The sequence below is a fragment of the Pseudoliparis swirei genome, chromosome 9 (assembly GCF_029220125.1).
Source record: "Pseudoliparis swirei isolate HS2019 ecotype Mariana Trench chromosome 9, NWPU_hadal_v1, whole genome shotgun sequence".
Lineage (NCBI taxonomy): Eukaryota > Metazoa > Chordata > Actinopteri > Perciformes > Liparidae > Pseudoliparis > Pseudoliparis swirei.
Window position 1 is genome coordinate 19,259,625 of NC_079396.1, and position 25,664 is coordinate 19,285,288.

Genomic DNA, 25,664 nt, shown 5'->3' on the forward strand with positions numbered 1-25,664 from the left:
AGTATTGTGTATTGTGTATGCATATATGTTGTATATATACATATATATTTTATTTTATATTTTGCTTTGTATGCTTCTATATCTTTCATCCCTGTTTTTTATATTTTATTTTTTTATTTTTTTATTCTTGTGTGTTTGGTTTATTGGTGCTGCTACTGCTACGACAAATTTCCCCTTGGGGATTAATAAAGTGTATATCTATCTATCTATCTAAATCCCTTTCTTCGAGACTAATCTGTTCCTTCTCTGTTTCCCCGGTGAATGTGACAGTGTGATGGTGGCAGCCTGAGCATAGGGATGTGAGTGGACCAGTAACGATGACCCTGTTGGCGGGCGATGGCTCCGACTATGACTACAGTGCCCTGAGCTATGCCTCTGATTCCTCCTTCAACTTCCCTCCCCAACAAGAAGAGGAGGCTCAAAAGGGGGTCTTCTACAAGAGGGCGCAGCGTGCCCCTGACCTCCGCTCCATCCGCGGCGACACCTCACTGTCCGGCGCCCGTAAGCTCCACGCCATCATCAATGTGGGCGGCCTGCGTTACCAGCTGCCCTGGACCACCTTGGAGGACTTCCCCCTGTCCCGCCTGGGCCAGCTGCACCTGTGCAGCAGCTTTGACGAGATCATGTGTATCTGCGACGACTACGACGTGACGCACAATGAGTTCTTCTTCGACCGCAGCCCCTCCGCCTTCCGTACCATCCTGACCTTCCTGCGGGCGGGTAAGCTGCGGTCCCTCAGGGAGATGTGCGCCCTCTCCTTCAGGGAGGAGCTGCTCTACTGGGGGATCCCCGAGGAGAGCCTGGAGTGGTGCTGTCGCCGGCGTCTGCTGCAGCGCGTGGAGGAGTTTGAAGCGATGGAGAGAGCGGAGGAGGAGGAGGAACTCCTGGAGGATCTGCTGGATTCAGACAGTAGACACAGGGAGCATGCGGGTGAATCCAGAGTCAACCGGTGCATGGGAAGCCTGAGAGACATGGTGGAGAGGCCTCACTCAGGCCTGCCGGGGAAGATCTTCGCTTGTTTGTCAGTGATGTTTGTCACCATCACTGCCGTCAACCTGTCCATCAGCACTATGCCGGCCATGAGGGAGGAGGAGGAGGCGGTGAGTAGGCTAATGACTTTTAATATAACACAAGAAAAGTGAATGAGAGTACAAAACATGTCGTTGTCAGAGTCAAGTGTTGTCAAGTCAGTGAGGAGAAGTAAAAGTGAAGACGGGTAACACGACGTCATTGTGAAACCGCATAAAGACACACCAAAGTGAAGACGGGGAACATTTGAACCCTGAGATCGGCTTTGTATGAACTGCATTCAAACACATTAGTGAGGGGAATTGACATGTTATTCAGAGAAGCAGTCATTAGAACATTCTAATGATGGCATGTCTCATCTGTCATGACATTTAAAACAGACGGCTGCATAAAATGCAGATCGTTTTGCCATTTAGGAAATAAATGTATTTTTGAAGACGTCTCACGCTTCATTCACAACCATAATTGGCACACTGGGTTTTTCAGTTCAAATTAAAGGGAAATATTTGAGCAACACACATTATTTTATTTCAAAGGAAAATGCTGACAGGTTTTTGATGAATTATTTGATCTCCTTTTTGTAGAAATATCTACTCTGGATGGAAAGTGGAGAGCAACAGCCACTAAAATGTTTTCGAATGTTCTACTTTTACTTCTTCTATACACTCAGGAAGTCAAGTACAGCTACTGTATGTGGTGTTCTGTCGGTGGGTGGAAAGCGAAACCAAAATCTCAACGGTCTTTCATTTGAGAGTAACTGCGAAACACGCGTCACGCTGCTTTCAGATCCCCCACACCGACTTTCATCTCGCACTGTGACTCTGTACGTTTCATTAAGTCATGTGGCTTCTGGGAGCTCCAGTGCATTAAGCGATTCAATGAGTTCAACATCATCTCTCGAACAGTCATCAAGTCAATCATTAGTCAATATTATGGAGAAATGTAATAGGGATTATGAAAAGAAGATGAAAGAAGTACAACAACTGCACTGATGAAGTTCCAGTATTATATTTGACACACTTGCTTTGTATTTGCATACGCTATGCTGGGGGCATGTTTTAATCACGCCTTTTAATTAAAAGTGTTGTAATCGCGTTCTAACAACTCTGCCGCCTCTAAGGTCTTGCAGCCAGACAACTAAGTGTTGCATTAAAAGCGTGTAAGTGTTCCTCTCTCGGAGTGGGAACAGGTTTACTGGAGTTTTCTGGTGCTTGTATGGGTCTACTCAAACCCTCTCCTCCTCTGTGGGAGTGTGTAGTGTGTTTCATAATGCTATTTTGCCCTGATATGGACTGCATTCAAAAGCCCCGTGCCATGTGTTATGTGCTTTGAAATGCTGTGAGCCTTCTCAGCCACGGCCTCATCATCACTCTGCCACACAAAACAAAAAGCCTCCTAAAGAAAGCTCAAAACATGCATTACGAAGGACACATTTTAAGTAAACAGTTGCTGTTTTTATTTATGGCACGACTCATACATTACCGTTCAAAAGTTTGGGGTCACTTAGAAATGTCTTTATTTTTCAAAGAAAAGCACTGTTTTTTCAATAAAGATAACATAAAATTAATCAAAAATACACTCGATACATTGTTAATGTGGTAAATTAATATTCAAGGTGGAAACGTCTGGTTCCTAATGAAATATCTCCATAGGTGTATAGAGGCCCATTTCCATCAACTATCACTCCAGTGTTCTAATGGTACATTGTGTTTGCTAATCGCCTTAGAAGACTAATGGATGATTAGAAAACCCTTGTGCAATTATGCTAGCACAGCTGAAAACAGTTATGCTGGTGATATAAACTATAACTGGCCTTCCTTTGATCTTGAAGTTTGTAGAACAAAATTAATACTTCAAATTTTAATCATTATTTCTAACCTTGTCAATGTCTTGACTACATTTTATATTCATTTGATAAATAAAAGTGTGATTTTTCATGGAAGACACGAAATTGTCTGGGTGACCCCAAACTTTTGAACGGTTGTGTACATTAAATCATAACTGAATTTCCTAAAATGTCTAAAATTGCAGAAGACCCATTTTGCATGCAAGCTTCTTCTGTGATGAGCAAATATTTTTTCTTTCTATATTTCAATTGTTGTAGAAACATGTTGCTGTGTTCAATGCTGCAGCATCCCAGAGTGCTGAGCTTCTTGATTTCACAGAGACGTGGTTCCCTCTAGTGACTGCAGCTACCACATGCACATGCCGATGATGAACACGCTAACCCAAGTGTCTTTAACAGGGCACATGTTCCCAGATGTGCTACAACATCTTCATCGTGGAGACGGTGTGTGTGGCCTGGTTCTCCCTGGAGTTCACCCTGCGCTTCATTCAAGACCGCAGCAAGCTGGCATTCCTCAGGCAGCCGCTGAACCTGATCGACGTGGTGGCCATCCTGCCGTACTACATCACCCTGGTGGTGGACAGCACCTCCAACGGAGAGAAGCGCCTGGGCTCTGGCAACAGCTACTTGGACAAGGTGGGATTGGTGCTGCGCGTCCTGAGAGCCCTGCGCATCCTCTACGTGATGCGGCTCGCTCGCCATTCGCTGGGCCTGCAGACCCTGGGCCTGACGGCACGCCGCTGCACGCGGGAGTTCGGACTGCTCCTCCTCTTCCTGTGCGTTGCCATAGCACTGTATTCCCCCTTGCTGTACTTGATTGAGAATGAAATGGCCGCCACGCAGGAGTTCACCAGCATCCCCGCGACCTACTGGTGGGCCGTCATCACCATGACGACAGTGGGCTACGGGGACATGGTGCCAAGGAGCATCCCAGGCCAGGTGGTGGCTCTGAGCAGCATCCTGAGCGGGATCCTCCTCATGGCCTTCCCCGTCACCTCCATCTTCCACACCTTCTCCCGGTCCTACGTGGAGCTGAAGCAGGAGCAGCAGAGGCTGCTGCAGAGGAGGACACACTTCCTGCTGCGCAGCCGCATGGCCGGCCTGGGCAGCAACCTCTCCCTAGAGAGTGACATGCTCTTCCCCAGGGGGGCGTCTGACACTGTCGGACAGGGAAAGGCATAAAGACAGGGAGTGGGACAGAAAGAGAAGAAGCGGGAGTCTTCAAAAAGGAATGGAGTGTGAGAGAGAGAGAATCTAAAGATAAGGATGGAGATTGAGAGAGAATCTAAATATAAGGATGGAGATTGAGAGAGAATCTAGATAGAAGGATAGGGAGTGAGAGAGAATCCAAATATAAGGGTGAGAGTGAGAAATAATCTGGATAGGGAGTGAGAGTGAGAGAAAATCTATTTAGAAAGATGGGGAGTGAGAGTGAGAGATAATCTAGATTGAAGGGTGGAGAGTGAGATAATCTAGATAGAAGGGTGGAGAGTGAGAGATAATCTAGAGAGAAGGATGGAGAGTGAGAGATAATCTATAGAAGGGTGGAGAGTTGGAGTGAGAGAGAATCTAGATTGAAGTGTGGAGAGTGAGAGTGAGAGAAAATCTAGATTGAAGGGTGGAGTAAAATAATCTAGATAGAAGGGTGGGGAGTGAGAGATAATTACATTACATTACATGTCATTTCGCAGACGCTTTTATCCAAAGCGACTTCCAATAAGTGCATTTCAACCTAGAGTATAAACCAAGAACAACAAGAACACAGGAAGCAACACTTCCTCAACTCAGTCGAACCACAAAAGCACCACAATAAGTGCCATCCCAGTGCCACTGAAGTGCAACTCTGTGTTTTAATCCAGATATAGTCGGAAAAGATGTGTTTTCAGTCTCCGGCGGAAGATGTAGAGACTTTCTGCTGTCCTGATGTCAGTGGGGAGCTCGTTCCACCACTGAGGAGCCAGGACAGCAAACAGTCTGGATGTAGAGTGGTTAGCTCGAGGTGCAGGAGGCACAAGAAGATTGGCTGTTGCCGAGCGGAGCGAACGTGCCGGGGTGTACGGTGTGACCATATCCCGGATGTAGACGGGGCCCGATCCGTGCAGAGCACGGTACGCCAGAACCAGTGTTTTGAAGCGGATGCGAGCAGCCACCGGTAACCAGTGGAGAGAGCGGAGGAGCGGAGTGGTGTGGGTGAATTTCGGGAGGCTGAAGACCAGTCGAGCTGCTGCATTCTGGATGAGCTGCAGAGGTCGGCTGGCCTTAGCGGGTAGACCAGCCAGGAGGGAGTTGCAGGAGTCAAGGCGTGAAATGACCAGAGCCTGGACCAGAACCTGCGCCGCCTTCTGAGTAAGAAGAGGCCGTATTCTCCTGATGTTGTGCAGCATGTACCTACAGGAACGCGTCGTCGCAGCGATGTTGGCCGTCAGGGAGAGTTGACTGTCGAGTGTCACCCCGAGGTTCCTGGCAGTCAGGGTAGGGGCCAACACAGAGCTGTTGAAGGTGGTAGTCAGGTCATGGGTGGGGGAGCCTTTCCCTGGAAGGAATAGTAGCTCAGTCTTGTCAGGGTTGATCTTCAGGTGGTGAGCAGACATCCACTGAGAGATGTCGGTCAGACAGGCAGAGATTCGCGCCGCCACCCGTGTTTCGGCCGGTGGAAACGAGAAGATCAGTTGGGTGTCATCGGCATAGCTATGGTAGGAGAAGCCATGCGAACGAATGACAGAGCCGAGAGAATTTGTGTACAGAGAGAAGAGCAGGGGACCCAGGACGGAGCCTTGAGGAACCCCAGTAGTGAGAGGACAAGGATCAGATACAGATCCTCTCCAAGTTACCCGGTAGGTGCGGTCGTTAAGGTAGGAAGAGAAAAGAGCGAGTGCAGTGCCTGAGATCCCCAGTTCCTGAAGAGAAGAGATAAGGATCTGGTGGTTCACGGTATCAAATGCTGCAGAAAGGTCTAGAAGGATAAGGACAGAGGAGAGAGGCTGCTCTAGCAGAGTGAAGCTGCTCAGAGACAGCAAGGAGGGCAGTCTCTGTCGAGTGGCCGGCCTTGAATCCAGACTGGTGAGGGTCAAGAAGGTTGTTACTGTGGAGATAGGAGGACACTTGGCTCAAGATAGCTCGCTCCAGAGTTTTGGAGAGAAAAGGAAGAAGAGAGACCGGTCTGTAGTTGCTGACTTCAGACGGGTCGAGCGTGGGTTTCTTCAGGAGAGGGTTGACTCTCGCCTCCTTCAGAGAGTTAGGGAAACAGCCAGTTGAGAGGAGCTGTTAATAAGATGGGTGAGGAAGGTCAGAAGGTCAGGAGCAATAGCCTGGAGAATGGGAGACGGGACGGGGTCAAGGCGCAGGTGGTCGGTCGGGCGGAGGTCACCAAGCTAAGAACTTGATTGGGAGACAGGGGGGTGAAAGAGGAAAGAGAGGGGGATGAAGAAGTTAGTGTTGGTGAGGTGATAGAAGATGGATTAGTAAAGGAGGAGCGTATGTCGTCTATCTTGTTTGTAAAGTAGTCGATAAAGTGGCTCGGCAAAAGGGTGGAAGGAGGAGGGGGACAGGGGGGATCAAGGAGGTTGGAAAAGTTAGAGAAGAGTTTTTTGGGGTTAGAGAAGGATGACTGAATTTTGGTCAGGTAGAACGAGCTTTTGGCTGCAGATATAGAGGAAGAGAAGGAGGAGAGAAGAGATTGATAGAAGAGCAAGTCTTCCGCTTGATTCGTTTTTCGCCATTTTCTTTCCGTCTGCAGGGTGGCTCTCTCGGCGCGCACCGAGTCCGACAACCACGGAGCCGGAGAGGATTTCCGAACCGGTCGTGTCTTAAAAGGACAAAGAGAATCAAGAGATGAAGACAGGGAAGAGAGGAGAGTGTCTGTGGCAGAGTTAGGCTGCATGAGTGAGAAGGAGCCAGTTGAGGGGAGAGCAGATAGGACAGAGGAGGCCAGGGAGGAGGGACAGAGGGTGCGAATGTTGTGCCGTACAGGTGCAGAGTCTGTAGATATGGGTGGGTTGTCAGTACCAGAGAGCGAGAGAGAGTAAGAGATGAAGAAGCGGTCAGAGACATGGAGAGGAGTTACAGTGAGGTTGGAGGTAGAGCAGTTTCTAGTGAAAATGTAGTCAAGGTGGTTGCCGGCTTTGTGAGTGGGAGGGGAGGGACTGAGTGAGAGGTCAAAGGAAGACAGTAAGAGTAAGAGATCACATGACTTCTCTGTCTGGATGTTAAAGTCACCCAGAAGGATGAGCGGGGGGCCGTGTTCCGAGAAGTTCGACAGGAGGGCGTCTAGCTCTTCCAAGAAATCTCCCAAAGAACCAGGGGGACGGTAGAGAACAACAATGTGTAGTTGAACCGGATGAGTAACCGTCACAGCATGAAACTCAAAAGTCAGTGGGATAAAGAGTGGAAGCTAATAATCTAGAGAGAACGGGGGAGAGACGTTTTTGTGAATGAGATACAGGAGGAAAGGGATTTTTTCTTCACAAATGCAGCCGTGCTGTAGCAGTGTACTTTGGCGAACACACAGAAGAGGATGAGAGAAATAGTTAAATGAATGAATAACATTTAAGTATTTAACGTTTCTTTAAAAAGATTTATGATTAATGATTAAAAAAAAGAATGAAACATTGTAATAGTAAAGTTCAATTTACACAAACAAACACATCCATCCAAGACACAATCAATCATAAAGCATTCGAAACACAACAACAGTGTAATTTTGACACATGAAATGTGCATTTGAGAAAAGAAAGCTGGAGAGCGTGGTGTCCTTATGATGCAACAACATTGTGATGTTTCTCATCTCTGTTGTTTGCAGATGTTTTAATGACTGTGTTGATCTCATGTGCTCTACCAGTGCCCCGTCATAGAAGTTGTTCATGCTTTTGTTAAGCCTCAAAGGTTAAGTTCTAAAATATGACCTTTAGTTCACAGATTATTTTCTGAAACTATGAGAATTACCCCCTCGTCTCACCCTATCCCCAGCAGTACCGGCGCACACACATTAATTATGGTGTATTAATTGTCCGTCTTCTGCTCCTTGAGGTTCCACATGCAATTATTGAATACTTTTGGGCATTGGACATAACATTGTTGTGCTTGTAATTACTGCAGTTGTTGTCCATAGCCGTTTTTTAAAATTATTATTTCTCTCCTTAAAAGTGGATTTAAACAGAAGTCCGTTTCATTGTGTCACTTCCTTTTTTTCCTTTAATCTTTATAGTCCCAAAGTGCCAGGGTGATTGTTTTGGGGACAGAATTAAACACAATAAAAACAGTCAGTCCACACTTGGCAGACTTACAAATCCACTGACAGCATACATGGTGTCATAACGCTCATGCAGAAGGAAAATAATAAAGCAATCCGTAGTGGAATGTCGACAATTTTAACTTTTTTTATTCAAATAACAGCCTCTGAAAGGGTGAATCGATTTATTTGTTCATTTGAGTGTCATATACACTGACAAGAAACAAATCATATCAAAATACTGTTGCATAAAATCAAAAACATAAAATGTATATAGGCTACCACTGGTGTCTTATGAGGAATAATGTGTACTCTTTCATATTTTCTGTCAATTTCACAAAAACTACAAATTCTGGATTTTTTTACTGAATTTCCTCAAAAATATTCCTAAAATCAGATATGTAGATAGGACAGTGGAGGGAAGACAACATAGGTTTTAAAGTGGGAGATGGCCCTCTCCAGGTGGGCTCCAGTTACGTTTCAGGAGAGACTCAATGAATACAAGTGAAAACACGCAACCTTAGTTATCAAAAGATCACATGCAATCGCCTACATGGGACTGATTTTGTTAAAGAGTTGTTCAGAGATGTGGTATTTTTAAGGAAGTTTACTATTTTTCCTATTTTCCCAGAGAAAATCAAACACAATATTGCAGCAAAAAGTAGGCCAACGTGTGTGTTGGTCTTTACTCCTGCAACTCATGCTTGTACGTTTGACATGTTACCTCTCTTAAACGGTAGGTGGCAGCATTGTGTCACAAAAGTACAAAGAAGCTTATATTTTAATTGTACCACAAAATTAGAACAACAATACGTATATTTTGCAGGAACTGTCTTTAATTCTCGTTCATAATATTTTAAATGACCTACAAAAAGGCTGCAGTCACATGACATGGCTCACGTTTTAAATATACTGTGTTGAATACAAAATCAGACCGTCATAATAAAATGGATGCAATCTGACAAACGTCCTGCACAAACACAACCACGGCCTACAATATTAATAACGGAGCAGCCAGGCTTGAACCTGCGCCCTCAGGTGAACGGGGACTTCCATGAAACGCCATTCACCTAAATCAGGTCTCCAATGTGAACGCAATAATCCCACCAATGGGAGCTCGACAATGAGGCTGGTGTCTCCGCCCCCTGCCCGCCTCCCAGATCTCCTCCCAGTGTTTTGGTCATGATTTGCTTGTTCCTCCTGCACAGACGCCGTCTGTCCGAAGAATGTAGCTTGGCATAATGCAATGAATGCACATGTGTGTGTGTGGAAGATGTGTTCTTATGCTCGGAGTCAGTCCCCGTCATGACCTCACCACCGGACCGCCCCTCCAGTTGAATGGGTCCGCGTCGCCTCTCTTTCGCTCCTTTTGGCACCGACTGTCTGCGCCGACGCTCCAAGCCGCCGATTTTTTTTTTTAGGATCTGAGAGCTTTTGGTTTCCTCTTATCAGTTCATGAATGGTTTGATGCGCGGTCCGCCTTTCTGATCGTCACAACAGCGACGACGCCACATCCCCGGTAGCCTGCGCGTCAGGGTAAGTAGCCCTAAACTTGTTGTTTTGGTGCGGGTGACTTATGACAGGCAGCGCAGACGGGGTTAAACATGATGAGAGGTTTGATGTCTCACCATGCTTATGAATAGTATTCTACTATGTTGTTTGTTAATAACGCCTCCTCTTTAGATTCAGCTGTTACAGCTCTATGACCCACATGTTCCGTGTGATATTTGCAAATACACTTTTGCCTCGTTATTAATGATCAATAGATGGTGATCACTGGCATATCACTTTGGGATTTACCATAATCATTGTTTAGCCAGCAATTGTAGCTGAGAGTTACAGTGACTCATAAGAGCTTTTTTTTTGTTTTTTGTTAAAGATACAAGCTTAGCCCATATGCTGTACTATACAGTCCTGTCTCGGCAGCATTTTTTGGGAGCATACAGACCATAATCACTCAGCCCTACCCTCGATTTGAAGAGAAATGGCTCCCCGGGTGGAAGCCCTTACAAGACAATCTGAAACCTGGCAGCTGTAGCCGCTCTGCAGTGACTTTTTTATGGGCTACCTGCTGTACTTGTGCTGCTTTATGTGTGAGTGAGAAGATCAGAGAGACTGTGTGTATGTACTAAACAGGACTTGCTCTAAATAAATTGCTTTTTTTACTCAGGATGCCACGTATTTTCCTTCCTTCGGATCCCACACACATTACAGACATGTCTCTCATATGTTGAGGATTAGTCTCTCCCACTTAACATGACTGAATGTCCCAAATATTTAGTCTAATGTGGTGGCGACTAATAATAGTGAAGACTAAGTATTTGTACAGACTGTAATCGATGACTCTAACCAACAAGATTACGTCCATATCCTTCCAAATTGTTTGTGTTTTAACATTGTCACATTGGCCTTAACTATTTATAGGCTGCTGTACACGTCAGTCCCAACTGCTGGTCCAGGATCAGTTCACAAATGTGATAACTTAGTCTGTTGCTGTCTAGAAAATGTAACTTGATTTTAGCGTCTAGACCAGATTTACTCAGATGCTCGTGTGACATGATCGTGAGACATTTACTGTCACAACGGTTGAGACACAACACTTCATTCAGCTTGTGTGCTCTTGGCACAAACACACACATACACACACACACACACTTGAACCTGCTGTGCTAACAGATGCAGTGTGATTTCCGAGCTTTTAGATCTGCCTAAAATCTTATTTATATTTTGATTATCAGTCGTGCATTAGATTAATCCTCCACAGATTTTGATTGAGTTTTTGTTGTTGTTGTTATTTCCTGAAGGAAAAACATATTATATCCCGTTTCAATATCCTTAAATTGTGTTTCAGGCCAATGACGTGCAAACTGATGCATCTAACATGGTCACATGTTCGACCATCATGATACATTCTTCCATCTACGGTAATGCCAAGACAAACCATTGCAGGTTCTACCAAGCTAAAAACATGCATTCTGCACCGGGCAACGCGTCCGACCAGTGAGTGAGCAATGTTTCTCAAAGTGGTACGAGATGGCCCGTTGTACTTTCCACTGAGGGGGACCTAATGCTCCTTGGAATCCCATGAATGCTCGCCAGCGAAAGCTGTAGATGTTTGTGTCAGCTCCAATGCGATTGGTGGAAAGTGGCTCTCGTGGCCGAAATTCCTGTTAATTGGCAACGTGGCTTTGGCCTGGCGCCTTTGTTCCCCCCTATACTGGAGTGGTCTGTCTGTCAGGGTGATACACTGGGCTTGGCATCAATGCACTGCTTGTTTCCGCAGCTATCCGGCCCTGGTGGAATCGGCGGCTTTAAGACAAGTCGCTTCTACTTTCAAAATTGCCTTTGTGCACCTATTCAGAAGAAGGAAATGAACCATTTAGGGGTGGTCTATAGAGAGACTTTTTCCCAAGCATCCCAGCCCAGCTTATTGATAGTGATGCGAGTATTTGCCTCTGCCCTGAAGTGAACTGAGCAGTTGCATTTTAGACAGACTCCTCTCGCGGGCAGTTTTCTGAGTTTGAGTGAGTGGTCCACTTTCCTTTAGGTCAGATGGGGATTCATTGGCATTGAGCGCTGAGGACATATTGCAATTGTCTGTGATACAGAAAGATGATCTAGCTTATTGGCCAGGGATATACAACAACAAGAACACAAGAGCTCACAAACTGCAGGACAGAGGATGACTGTACATGAGTCGGGGCTCTAGTAATAGTAGTAGTAGTAGTAGTAGTAGTAGTAGTTTGCTTCCTCTTTGTTGAAACAACACATTATTCCCCTGTAGGAATACCTAACAAACAAAACACTTGTCTAATGCCAACGACCTCTCTTCAGTTTGCCAAAGCGATGTGCGACAAACTCCGAACGGAGAGAAAGAGAGAAACCCGAAAGAGGGGCTTGAGATTCGTGACGGCTTCCCGCTGACAAAAGCTTTTGAATTTTTCATGCGGCAGATCCTAAACTTCTTGTCGCTGTGGCCCAGATTTGGTGGTGATAACTGCCCAGCCACTTTCAAGGGCATACGGTGGACCATGGGAATGCCAGTGCCACCTGTTTTTCTTACTCTTTCTTTCTCCCTGTCTCCCATCTCTCCCATCCTGTCTTCATTCGTCCGCCTCTCCCTGTTTGAGCTTTACGTGTCGGTGGCCTACTTCTCAGTCATCGTTGCCTTCGTTACAGATTGTACGGTTTCACTTCCATGCCGGATCTACTTTGTCGCGCACTTAGTATTTTATTACTTCCTGAATAAGTGACCGCAGGAGAGAAGTTGATATCTACGCTGCTTCAAACATGGAGCCACAAAGCCGGTCCGTTGCAGCCAGTAAAGGCAGTTGAATGATAAGGATGCAGAAGTGAAGCGCTCCCGACATATCCCTCTGGGCCCTCTGTCAGAGGGGCCTGTGCTTGCTGTCCATTTGAATGAAGTAGCTGATAGTAGTTTGAAACAGACACACAGAGGAGGGCTTGTATGCTCCCAGGATCCCATTGCCACTTCCTGTCCCTCTGCTCTGGGAACGGGCCAGGGTGACACAGGCCACGCATCTCCACTCAATCCACCCACTGTTGCCTCTGTGGAAAAGCGACCACTCTCACACCCTCGTTCCCATCGCCCCGTGCACGTTTCTTGTGGCAGGAAAAGCGTCTTTGGCATTTGGAAAAAAGAAGCCTCTGTGCGTGGCTTTTGTGTAGGCGCAGCTGTGCGAGCCTGGTGAGGATGATGAGCTGCTTCATGCTGCCCTCCCCTTCTGAGAGCGGGAGGAGCTCCATCCTCTGGCAAGCATTGTGGGATATGTTGACACGGGAGTTTCTCTGCAGATCGCTTACTTGTGGAGACGATCGATCCCGTCACGTCTGAACAAAACCGCATCACAGGAGGATATTTGTGTGAAATTTCCTGTTTGAAATATACATGAAGAGATGTGGGTACATATGATTTGTGAGTGACTCATCGAGGAACAGAATCATATTTATCACTGTACTACTACTTACTACTTTAACACACAAAAAACTACTGTACTTGTACTTTACTTGTTCTGTAATGACATTCTAACAATAAAACAAAGAAATGATTAGAGGAGCTGAAATAATTTGTTTAATTGATTTTAATGATCCACCAAAATTATGTAATTACATAATCAACTTTTGGGTTTTCAAAGTTTCTCCCTTTGTCTCTCTTATGTGATAGTACAGTCTAAAGGCTTTGGGTTTTGGATTGTTGGTTGGATGAAACAATCAATTTGAAAAGACATAATTGTGGTATTTTTAAACTGTATAATTGTGGAAAAATTTTAAACAAGAAAATAACTGGGAGAATAATTAAAGTAGTCATTGCATGCTTCATGTATGTAAGGAATTGAGCTAGTAAAGCAGAAATAAGTAATACGTTTACTCTTATCACAGAATGACCGTCGCTACTGTGATTTCTCCCTTTCATATTTATCTTTATAGCTGCACTCATTGGTGTTTCAACATGTGTGGACCTTCAACCTACTTTCCAGATTCTCTATATGATATTCAGGGCAATAATAGAGCAGTACACAACTGTTTTCTATGTAAAGATATAGTGGAAAACTATACTAAACATATAGACAATGAAGAGGATTAAGTCACTTTCTCCATGTGTTGAGTTCAGGGCTTTGTTTACACAACCGGAATGGCCTTGCGTGTCTTTTTAATGCATTTGAGTCTTACTGGTGGGTCCCACTGGTTAGCTCATGGCCACTGCTCTCATGGTGGAAACAACCGATAACCCCGTCTCGACTGATGGCATCATTGTGCAAGCATGTAGCGTTTTCCGGTTGCCCCTCAGGTAAACTCTGGTAGCTGTCAGCCCAGTTGCAGTTGTCTGCGCTAATAGCGTTGTTGGCGTCTTTAGCGGCCGTCTCAGAAGCGGGTTTCGAGGCAATGCATGTGCTTTGAATTTTGCATAGAGCTCCTTTAATTTGTAGCTGTTAATGGATGGACTACAATCACACACACACACACACACACACACAGAGAGCAACATCTTTGTTCTAGACACAACAATTCAAACCAAAAGCTGTATTTTTGTTCCAGCATTTATTATCACCTCTGCACTTTTTTTCTAGTGAAATTCAGCTGCATTAAATTTAACAGCTACAGGATGCGTTTCCTCTCGGCTTTGACCTCTGCCCTCACCTCTGATGTGAATCTGGATTAAATACAGAACAGGGCCATTTTCCTCTTTCTCAGCAGGGGTAGTTTATTGAACCTACCCGTCTGTCTCGTAAAGAAAAGCTCCAACCACAACACACCAACGCTCTGCACTTGATTGCCGAACAGTCAGCATATAGTTCCCTGCTTCACCGCCCACTGAGTTCAATTTGAATATTGAAATCAGCGTCTTCTGAACAAGGGAGTGCATAAAAAGAGATGGAGGAAATCACTCCAGTGTTGGGAGGTCTCGCCTTCCAATCTGTTATGGAAATGTCATGGCTGGGAGCAGTTATGTTTTGATGATGAAGCGGGTCATGGGCACATTTTAAAATGTTCTTGCCAAACTCTGGTGGGTGTTTCAGATTTCATCTTATTTGTCTATCTCTAAGGAAGCTGGGGCTGGGATCTTTGCGTCTTGTTTTCAATTTGCATTCAGCCATAGCAGCCATAGAAATGATGATACAGCATGCTATATTTATAATTCTGCATCTGCACAGAAGCACAGAGAGTCTGCTGTTCCCTCAATCCCAAAATAGTTGGTAGTGTTGCTAGAGATGCTCTCGGGGACAGACAGAAACGCTCGACTCACCTGAGGATTAGCCACAGCTGCTTTTAACTTTGTGCTTACCAAGAGCACAAGCTGGTCCAGAGCCCTGTCATGGCAGGATGAACAACCACAGTGTGTGCTGCGACCTTGACTCACATTCTTGTTCTTACAACGTGGCCTGCTTGATGCTTCTTAAAGGGAATGTGCTGGGGTGGGTGGCATGTGTGGCTCCGGGGGAAGCCCGGGCATCTGACGGTGTCTCTACCTGCTCCCCGCGCATTCCTGCGTTGGGCTGCGTGAGCAGGAGAGAAGTTGCGACTCGCCTTTTTTTCTTCATTTTTTTTCACATTGCATTCTTCAACCATGACTGGGCTCAGTCGCACTGCTGCAACAGACCTGGGAATGTCACACTGTGCACATGCACACCTGGCTCACTTTCATATATTTGAGGCATGTTAACATGCTATCTATTTTATCTAATCTGCAGCTATTTCTCCCTGTATATTGTTCAGTAATTCTGAAACTGGGCACTTCGCAAATGATGGAAAACAGGCTTCCGGACGCACGTGAATTAAGTTATCAACATTTAATGGCAGGAAGGGTAAAACAAACAGTCAAGGCCTCACGATCGTGATCTTCATCGGCTCCTCCGCCCTCCTTCCGGCGTCGAGAATACCCGTGGAAGAGACCCGATTTCTCTAATCCACGGAGTTTTATACTCAATGTCCCCGGCCCGGTCAAAACGTCACTTCCGGTCAAGTCGCTAAACAAGTAATTTCACAATAAGAGTCCCGTCTTGTTATTGTCCGCATTAAAGTCACTTTCACAATAAATGTCCCTTGTTATTGTAAGTCACTTGACGGAATTCAACCAGCCTCGTCAATCTATAATATGAACATACAGTCACTCTCATGCAATATACATTAATTCTTTCCATTTACATTTGCATTGAATAAACATTACCCCGATGCTTCATAATACATTAATAACAATATCAATATTCTCCCTAATATTTTCTATTATAATATCTTTCTATATGTATTAATTTAAAACATAAGACCTCTGCAGATGTTATCAAAATAAACTATTACAACCTAACAATATGTACAGGACTGTCTCAGAAAATTAGAATATTGTGATAAAGTTCTTTATTTTCTGTAATGCAATTAAAAAAACAAAAATGTCATGCATTCTGGATTCATTACAAATCAACTGAAATATTGCAAGCCTTTTATTCTTTTAATATTGCTGATTATGGCTTACAGCTTAAGAAAACTCTAAAATCCTATCTCATAACATTTTAATATTTCCTCAGACCAAGTAAAAAAAAAGATTTATAACAGCTGAGTGTTTGTCAAGGCTCAGGAAACCCTTGCAGGTGTTTCGAGTTAATTAGACAATTCAAGTGATTTGTTTAATACCCTACTAGTATACTTTTTCATGATATTCTAATATTTAGAGATAGGATATTTGAGTTTTCTTAAGCTGTAAGCCATAATCAGCAATAAATCAGAATAAAAGGCTTGCAATATTTCAGTTGATTTGTAATGAATCCAGAATGCATGACATTTTTGTTTTTTTAATTGCATTACAGAAAATAAAGAACTTCATCACAATATTCTAATTTTCTGAGACAGTCCTGTATATGTATGTAGCTTTATATACATAGTTGAACTTTAGATGTCTGTGCTGCAGGGATTTCTCTTACTGCCTGGCTGTGCAGATGAGAAGTTAAATGGTGAAAGCCTTAGGTTACTGAAGCATGAGGCACTTGGAAGTCAATGCGGACTTGAGCTCATCAAATGCTGCCTCTTTGAAATGTGATGAGAGGGGGCGATTTTAAGGATCCACTGGACATTGCGACATTAAGTTACTCTGAAGCATTCAAACCTCGGCCCACATGATATTGCAGAAGATCTAAATTGCATGCTGGTGCGGCGTCTCTTGTATATTTGTCATGTCGCATTACCAGCGAAAGAGTTTCTCTTGTTTCTGAATGTTTCTCCACTCCCTTACGAGCAGTTCACCAATGTTTGGTAAGCAAAGACTAAACAAACTGATGTTTCTCCTCTCGTGACTCAGGGCTGACACATCAGAGGAATTGAGATCCTTTATGTTCACCTTTTTCCTTCTCCTGAGAGGATTGGGGAAATTAAGGGCAAAGAGTGCGAGAGGGGAGGGGGTGACCGAGAGTGAGCGAGTAAGACTGGTAGGGGGGTGGGGGGGAGTCCTTGAGGATTATATTTATCTTCTCCTCTCTCTCCCCGCTTCTTGTTTGAACACAGCTCATCAGTCTCACTTAATGAGCGTGTTTATATGAGAGCAGAACAGCGAGAAAGGGACGTACAGCTAGAGTTCTTTGGAAACAGTTGAGCAGATTTCAAGTATTCTATCTATTCTTGGTATTCAATGTGCCACCAAGGAACAATACGCAGCTTTCCCCCCCTATCAACACAATACAGTGAGCACCCCCAGGTCCCTGCAGGGGACTGTGCATGCCACAGATGCCTCGGATCGCATAGGTTTTCAGGAGGAATGATAGCTGCTGCTGCTGCTGCTGCTGGATGCGTGTCTGTATTCATCACGAGCGATAAGGGAACAGCTGCGAGACCTTGCTATAAAACAGGGCATGTGTTTTAACATGAGGTTGTTTAGTGTTCATATTATGCTTTCCCATCCCTATGAACATGAAACTATAAACAGTTTTATTGTGCAATGGTAAATATTGGTTCTCGTACTGGACTGTATTTGCCGTTTAGCAACAAACCTGATGAGCTAAGAAGAGGAAATTACAGTAATGTCCTCTGTCTGTCTCGTCTAAGCCGGGGCTGTCACACCCAGTCTAGGAAGGGTAGTCGAACGTCTCAGTTAAACCATACGGGGCTACTTTTTGTGAACGTTTTTTTTGTTACGGTCTACTCCAGGGGGGGGGGGGGGGGGGGGATTTGAAGGTAACAGAGAGACAAGGGTTTCAAGAACTTCAGAGGTGAGTGTTTAAATAGCAGGATACAGTTCACAAACAAATGTGCTAAATGATTGTGGAATGAATACACAGCCACAGGGTGTGTGAAGTCACTGCCTGGTGCAACTAGACTCTGTGCTGTATGACTTGGTCAAGATAGATGTCACATGTCTGGACTGACCTGGTTGTAAGTGTGGCAGGGTTGTTGTATGACAAGCGTCCCACTGTGGGGACGCATAACATACAATTATGTAATCCATTATGTAATTGCTGTAAAAGTGGGAAGGGTTTTCGTTGGGCTCAGTGTTGGCGTGCGGGATTTGACACAACGCCGGGGATGGAGGGCGCGGAGCTGGATCCAGACGAGCTCAAGGAGAAGACAGAAGATGGGAACATAATAATAATAATCAGGGGGCTCTGCAGAGTCCATGGCTCTTCCTGTTAGCTTAGCTTAGCATACTGACTGGAACTAAGGGGGAACAGCTAGCCAGGCTGTGTTTGAAGATATTAAAAATCCCCTCGTAAAACCACAAATTCACCTTTCTAATCCAAACAAAGGCAATATAACATGCTTTACAGGTGCTGGAAGGCATATTTTACTTCCTGGCCAGCCTAGTTATTAATTAATACCCCTTATTTCCAATTGCTGTGCTAAATTAAGCTAACAGGTGTCATATTAAGCACACAGGCAGGAAAGTGGTATTAATCTTCCCGTTCAACCTTTAACACATTTCTAGAAATGCTGAACTCTTCGTTTAACAAACTCTTTTAGGAGATATCTCCCTTTCACTGCAAAAGCCAATCAATCACCTCATCTAAAATGGCCCAGATTTGTTCTCACTGAGCCTCAATCCCAAAATAATTTGGTGTATGTCATATTCAGATTAGAAACAGGGGATAACAGAAAATCTATGCACCTGCAGTTGGTGCCAGCAGTGTTTTTTGTTTGGAAGTGGACAAAAACATTGTGGACAAGATTAATAATCTCTTGCCCATAACCAGTGCCAATCTGTCCTCGTATATTTGGAGGGTTTTCTCCCATCAACCGTGACCAATTATTTTCAACGGTTTCTACCTGTCTCTTGGACCCCATCCAGCAGGGGCTGCTTAAAACGCTTTTGCTTTTATAAGGCGACGAGGCTGCTTAAAGACGTTTTGCCTTTAATTGGGTCTCTATTAGATATTATCAATGTGTCTCTGCTAACAGGCCACGCACTACACCCTTCAAGGTGGCTGTTATTAAACGATCCAGAGGTATTGGCTAACTACAGACCATCTCTAACCTCCCTTCCTCTCCAAGATCCTTGAGAAAGTGGTCGCAAAATCAGTTTGTGTTCTTTACATCATAATAGTTTATTTGAGAAATTTCAATCAGGATTTAGAAACACCACAGCACCGAGAGGCACTGGTGAAAATTACAAATGACCTCTTAATGGCAGCAGATAAAGGACTCCTCTCTGTCCTGGTCTTGTTAGACCTTAGTGCTGCATTCGACACCATTGACCATGACATCCTGTTACAGAGACTGGAGCAGTCGATTGGCATTTCAGGCACTAATTTGGTTTAAATCCTATTTATCAGATCGATCTCAGTTTGTATTTGTAAACGATGACGCCGACACCACCAACGTTAATCACGGAGTTCCACAAGGTTCTGTGCTTGGACCAATTTTATTTACCTTATACATGCTTCCTTTGGGCAATATTATCAGGAAACACTCCATAAACTTTCATTGTTATGCAGATGACACTCAACTATATTTATCGATAAAACCAGAGGAGAGCAACCAACTCTGTAAAATTCAAGCATGTCTTAAAGACATAAAACATGGATGACCTGCAACTTGATGTTAAACTCAGACAAAACCAAGTAATTTTAATCCGCCCTGAGCACCTCAGAGATCAATTATCTGGTGATGTGGATTCTGTAGGCGGCATTGCCCTGGCATCCAACACCACTGTAAAGAATCTTGGCGTTATCTTTGATCGGGACTTGTCCTTTAACTCCCACGTAAGCAAATCTCAAGGACTGCATTCTTTCATCATCTTGTCTCAAAAGATGCAGAAAAATTGGTTCACGCTTCGTTACTTGAGACTGGATTACTGCAACTCCTTATTAGCAGGCTGCTCTAATAAATCTCTTAGGTCCCTCCAGTTGATCCAGAATGCTGCAGCTCGTGTTCTCACTAAAACTAAGAAAAGAGATCACATCACTCCTGCACTAGCTGCTCTGCACTGGCTCCATAAAATCAAGAATCACTTTTAAAATTCTTCTTAACCTACAAAGCCTTGATTGGTGATGCTCCATCATATCTTAAGGAGCTTGTCACCAGCTTGTCGGACTACTTGTAGTTCCTAGAGTCTTAAAAAGTAGAATGGGAGCCAGAGCCTTTAGTTATCAAGCTCCTCTTTTATGGAACCAGCACACAGTCACCTCGTTTAGAGTAGACTTAAGACCTTCCTGGCTGAATCAGGTTTGCCCTGGTCCAGCCCCTTGATATGCTGCTATAGGCTTATAGCTGCGGGGGCGTTTAGGATGCACTTTTCATCTCTCACACATCACACGCTAACTCTGCTTTCTCCCGGAAGTCCTTTTGACTTTACTCCATGGGGGGGTCATCGGACCTGAGGACGCATAATCTATCTGCCTGATGGATGCGTCTGGGGTCGAATTCTTCTGCTGACTACGCTCCACTGTCCTGTTGAGACTCCGCCTCCTCCTCCCCACCGCCATCTGCCTGATGGATCGAATATGCCTACTATGAACTATTCATACACTCTGTCATATTCATTGAATGTATTTAACTCTAAATCTGTCCTTCTGTACACATTACATCTATTGCATCTGTCCATCCTACAGGTTTCTTCCTTTTTTCCCCTGAAGGGCAGGGATGTCTATGTGTACAGATTGTAAAGCACTCCGAGACAAATTTGTAATTTGTGAAATTGGGCTATACAAATAAACTGAATTGAATTCCTCTGTAAGCACGGGGTTAAAGATAGAGCGGCCAGCTGCTCAGCTCCATGAGCCAAGAGATGTCATATGATTTTAAAGGTCGGGTTTGCTGTGTGTGTGTGTGTGTGTGTGTGTGTGTGTGGTATTTGGCAAACAAAAAGGTGATCTGAGCACATTGTAAGTTGCTTTTTTTTGCACAAATACCAGTGGTGAGGAACCAACAAATAGGCACTCACAGAAAGGGATAAGGGCTCACAGCCTTTGATCCTATTATAGAAGCCCAAACCCTTCAGCATACAGAGAGACTGGGGAAATGAGTCAACATAAATGTTTTTAATGGGAATCTTCCCAGAAATATATCACAATGGAAATAATTTCTTCAGGTGATCTCTGTCACTATCTCACACTCCGTCTCACCCCTCTTCTGTTTTCTCTCCCAAATGTTCCCAGGGAGTGACAGATATCGCACATAATTTAGAGAGATGGAGCCTCCGCTAATCTTGCCTTTGACTACATCAGATAGGCATGCAGTGTTCTGGCCCAGAAAGTGTGTGTGCAACTATACGACATCTCTGTAGTGTGTTGGTTTGTGGAATTCTTGGAATCGCATCCATGGCAACAAACTAAGTGTGTGTGTGTGTGTGTGTGTGTGTGGAATGGTAAACATTGACTTCACCACCTTCCCATTCCTGTGTCTGTCCGTGACAGGAGCACAGGGAGGGAGAGGGGGGGCGGGGCCAGGGGGATCGTTACACGCACTTTATCCAGGACTCAGCAAAGTCTTGCCACCGGGGGCGTCTGTTTACCTTCACACCTCCAAACACAGAGCAGCAGCTCCGAGTTCATAGTTTGATTCAGTGTGGACCTACAAAACAAAAGAGCTGCAAACGCCACACGCTTTAAAACACACTCTCTGCTGCTGTGCTACTTCGCCTTAGCTCTTTGTGAAGATCAACCTAAAGGGAAGTGTGGATGGATACTTATCAGTTGCTGTAACCTGTGCGGGGGATTCAGTGGTGTACAAACACATCCAAGCAGCCATTTCCTCTATGTTATGTTTGTTTAAGGGGAAGAGAAACAAGATGACACTCAACGACAACCGATGTTTGTCCAGAACCAGGAACCGGCCCACCTGTTGTGATAAAGCATGAGTGTTGCGTTACTTTATCAAACTGTATCAGTGGCTTGTAAACTATTGTAGGTGGAGATTTCTTTGCCGTTTTCCCACAGCAGATGGATTTGTTGAGACGAGATAAGCAGCAGGGCTCCGAGGCCTAGCAGCAGCTACAGTTGCAGTGGTTTGACCGGTCTATCATGTCTCGTCACCGAGTTGTTTGCCCTGATGGAATGTCATCACGGCGTTTGGTGAACACGATTAGGGAATAGATGAAAATAATCTGGACAGAACATGCACGGCTGGATTATGCTACAATTGGTGGCTGGTGACGCAGGAGCCAAAACCTCCAGGAATACATCCGCCAGGCATCAGCCATCAGGACCAGTCACTCACACATGCACAGACTGTGTACGTACCCTGTCGACACACTCATACGTACATACCAATTGAAGCATGTCTGCTTCAAATGGAATGTACGTTAAAAAAAAGAGAGAAGAAGACTGGCAGAACAGGCCTATATGTTAACTTTTCGCTTTTACACTGTGCTTTTCTGTTCCGAAATGTACTTTTTTATAAGTGGTCTTGGCACATCCCCGTCAGTCTGATATGACCAGCAACTAAGACGCTAGAAACTCTTTTATATATTTTGAATTTATCTCAGATGCCTGCATAATAGATGTAGGTCTGCATTGCTGTCATGTCTAAACTAGTCACAGTAACTTGAAGCTGATAGAGCCGAGAAAGAGACTTGCTTTGGGGTGTTTAACTGGTTTTTTCCTTCTTTTAAATAAATCTAAACAAAATGCTAATGTCGTGTGAATAACTATATTTTATGAGTTACCTCTGTATGTATTACATCTTTCATCTCAAAATGCATGGGCTTTAGAATATCACATTGTGACAGGTTTCTAGCCATCAATAGGAGGTTCTCCCTATAAGCACCACGGAATGAGTAGTCGGAGTGATATTTGGTAATATCTTTTATTAACCCAGACCACAGACAGCGTCTCTGCTCGGCACTCCACTCCCGTCTTCAGTCCATCCAGCTCCTTTAAAGACAAAGCCTCGCAGATACACAAAACACAGATTGTCATCAGCTGGACTGATTACCCATCAGACCAGCTGATGACAATCAGACACCGTTCCCTGAACCACACCCCCGCTCCACCCACTCTGCAGCCGAGCTTAAACACCCCCTGCTGCCACACACATGTTGCCTGCCCTCAGTGATCCATCATCCTATGAGAACAGGGACAAATGAAACATTTGCCGTGATTAGGGAACACTTGTTATTCCTACAATGTGGCGAAGTGTTCAGACAAAAGTTTCATTGTTGTGATTGTACTGTTTCAGCAAAAGCTTAATTGTGACCTTTAACCTGCCGCCTGAGGCATTAAAGACCGGTCTTTATCAGTGAAGGTAGATTGTCAGAACATGCCCGACCACAGGCCAATACCAGCGAGCAGCGTGAGGTGGAAGTGAGTGGTCTTTTACTGTAGCTGTCATCACAACATACAAGCCCTGACATGCCACGTCACATAGCAGAGTTTCACCGTCTCCCTCAGTATTACTTTGTGTTTGCTTCAGCCCCGTAGTGGGGAATCTCTCACTAAACATGCATGCAGAACATATGTGGCAGGATTTTTCAATTTTGATGTACATGACGATTTGATCTTTTCTGAAAAGATTTTTCTTGTAAAAACTTTTCTTAAACGAGCCAGAGCAACGGACTTGATTACAACGCCTGTGTTGCTGGGGGAAATGGGACCAGTATCATGATCCTGCCTTGACAAAGACTCCATCAGTGAAGCCTATTTAATGGTTGAAAGACACGACCTCTTTTCTTTTATTTCAATGACTGCGATCGTAATTGTTTTCTTTTCATATCCAATATAAAAGAGGGATATTCAACATCCTGTAGAGGGAAAACAACCCCGGCAGCCATATTCAAAGACTATTCCCATTCACCAAAAGACCAGGAGACTTGAAGGATTTGGAATTCATTGTCAGATCTTATGCATAATTAAACACATACTCAGCCACCCCCACTTTGCTAGAGGGATTTTTAATGTAGCCCCCACCCAGTGGTGCTTGTTACAGTACCTCAACCCTATTAGGGCAGAATCAGGCTCTCGTTACCATCAGCTTCTGATGATACACACACAAACATGATTCCTGCCAAACATGACATTGTTTGTCTTCCTGACTTCCTTCATTTCCATATTTCCTGCCGGCTGTTAGAGCTAAAAACTGCTACGATATGGCAGCCTGCGAGCTACAAGGCCACTTCTGTGTCTTATTTACACCGCCTGCTGTGAGCTGACAAAAGATGGTTTTGTTGCAAACTGAGTGTGAAGAAAGGCCCGAGGCTCTCTTGGTGCTCCGTTTGGTGTTTACTCCGTTCGGTCTTCCCTTTCCGGGAATTTTTTGCCTATTTGTCTAGGTCAGAGTATTAGGACAAACATAATTATTTTCAATCTTCAAATTTCGTGAGTTACTAAATCATATAACATGCCATGTTACATGCACAGCTGCTGTCCTACAAGCATGTTCAGCATGTCAGCATCAGTCATCAGTATTTAGCAGAGGTCTGTCCACATAATGTCTAATCCAAGCGCTCTCTGAGTTATCCCTCATTAAGGCGACAACCCGACAGTGAAAGAAGCATCTGCGTGGAACGGGGAAAGCTTTTACTCAGCCAACAACTGTAGATGAGAGGCGTCTCCGCTGTGTTCTGCCTCCGATAGCTATGCAAACCGGTGAGCTTGCTGGGGGAGAACACAGATCACACAAAGAGCAGACATCGTTGTGTCTGCAGTTTCTTTTTGGTCTGTTTTGCACGCTATGTCACACTCGCTGGGATGCGACCCCCGTTGACACAGACATGCCCTGGAGGGGGGGAGAGGGGGAGGGGAAGTTGTGGGGTATCGACTGTCCGGCTCCATTGACCCCTCTTCGTTTTACTCGCCCTCCCAATATATGATGCCAACCCAAAATGCACGTCCAGCACTCCTCCCTTCCTTTCATTGTTGCTGCTTTATTTCTCTTATTGGCACTGACACATACTGTGCATCCATAGGAATCTCCAAAACTGACTGAAAGCCCATGTCCCCTTTCCCAGCAGATTGCCAGTCTGACATAAGGTAGGGGGAGGGGGGGAGGGGGGGGGAGACGCAAAAGCACCAGTGACAGCTTTGCGAATAACCCTTCCGCGGTGACATAACTGTGCTCGTCTTTGGGCCACGCATTTTCCGACATATGTCACTGCTGCATTGCCCTGAAGGCCAGCACGCCAGCTCGCCTGTGTATCGAAAGCTTGTCTCTTGTTTAGGATTAGACTGACTCCAATGTCAGATCCAACAGATGTACGGCCTCCTAAATAGCAACAGTCAGGCAGGGTGACGCCAGCTGAGGGCTGAGCATCCTCACACTACCCATTTGCACTGTGATCCTCCTCTGCTTATCAAAGGGGCTCCTCAGCCACCCCTCCTTGGTGTTTTCTGTAAATTAGTATTTCCTAGTGGACCCCCAGGGCTATGTCTATCCATGATAGCACAGGCTTGAGTCTCTAAATTATCCTTGGCTTAGTGTAATAACTTCCTGGCACTAAGCTTTTATTAGAGCCACTTCATCAGCCCGGGAAGCTTCATTCATGAACGGATGTAGAGTCCAAATCCAATCCAAAACTGCCTTCTTGACCTTTGGTCTGTTCTCATCAGGCTTTGGGAGAGTAGCTAAAAACGCACTGATTTTCAACACTGTCATCTAATGACTCCCTTATGCTCACACTGGTTGAATCGATCT

General features: G+C 44.8%; 2 protein-coding genes across 4 annotated transcripts in view; both read left to right on the forward strand.

The window, feature by feature from the left end:
* Positions 1 to 317: 317 nt before the first annotated feature.
* kcng1 (potassium voltage-gated channel, subfamily G, member 1) lies at positions 318 to 4,057 on the forward strand. Its single transcript, XM_056424048.1, has 2 exons — positions 318 to 1,100; positions 3,275 to 4,057. Exons 1-2 carry the CDS (start codon positions 318 to 320, stop codon positions 4,055 to 4,057), a joined length of 1,566 nt encoding a protein of 521 aa, XP_056280023.1.
* Positions 4,058 to 9,328: 5,271 nt separating this feature from the next.
* Positions 9,329 to 25,664, forward strand: part of src (v-src avian sarcoma (Schmidt-Ruppin A-2) viral oncogene homolog) — a 29,503-nt gene continuing 13,167 nt past the window's right edge. For all 3 annotated transcript variants that reach the window (XM_056423270.1, XM_056423271.1, XM_056423272.1), the window contains exon 1: positions 9,329 to 9,638. The gene's annotated coding sequence lies outside the window, so the exon portion shown is untranslated. The remainder of the gene's footprint in view (positions 9,639 to 25,664) is intronic.

Excerpts from the sequence above, each read along its gene's own strand:
- kcng1 (XM_056424048.1), top strand. The coding sequence starts at position 318 with ATGACCCTGTTGGCGGGCGATGGCTCCGACTATGACTACAGTGCCCTG. Across the intron at positions 1,101-3,274 it reads TGAGGGAGGAGGAGGAGGCG|GGCACATGTTCCCAGATGTG; the intron begins GTGAGTAGGCTA and ends TGTCTTTAACAG.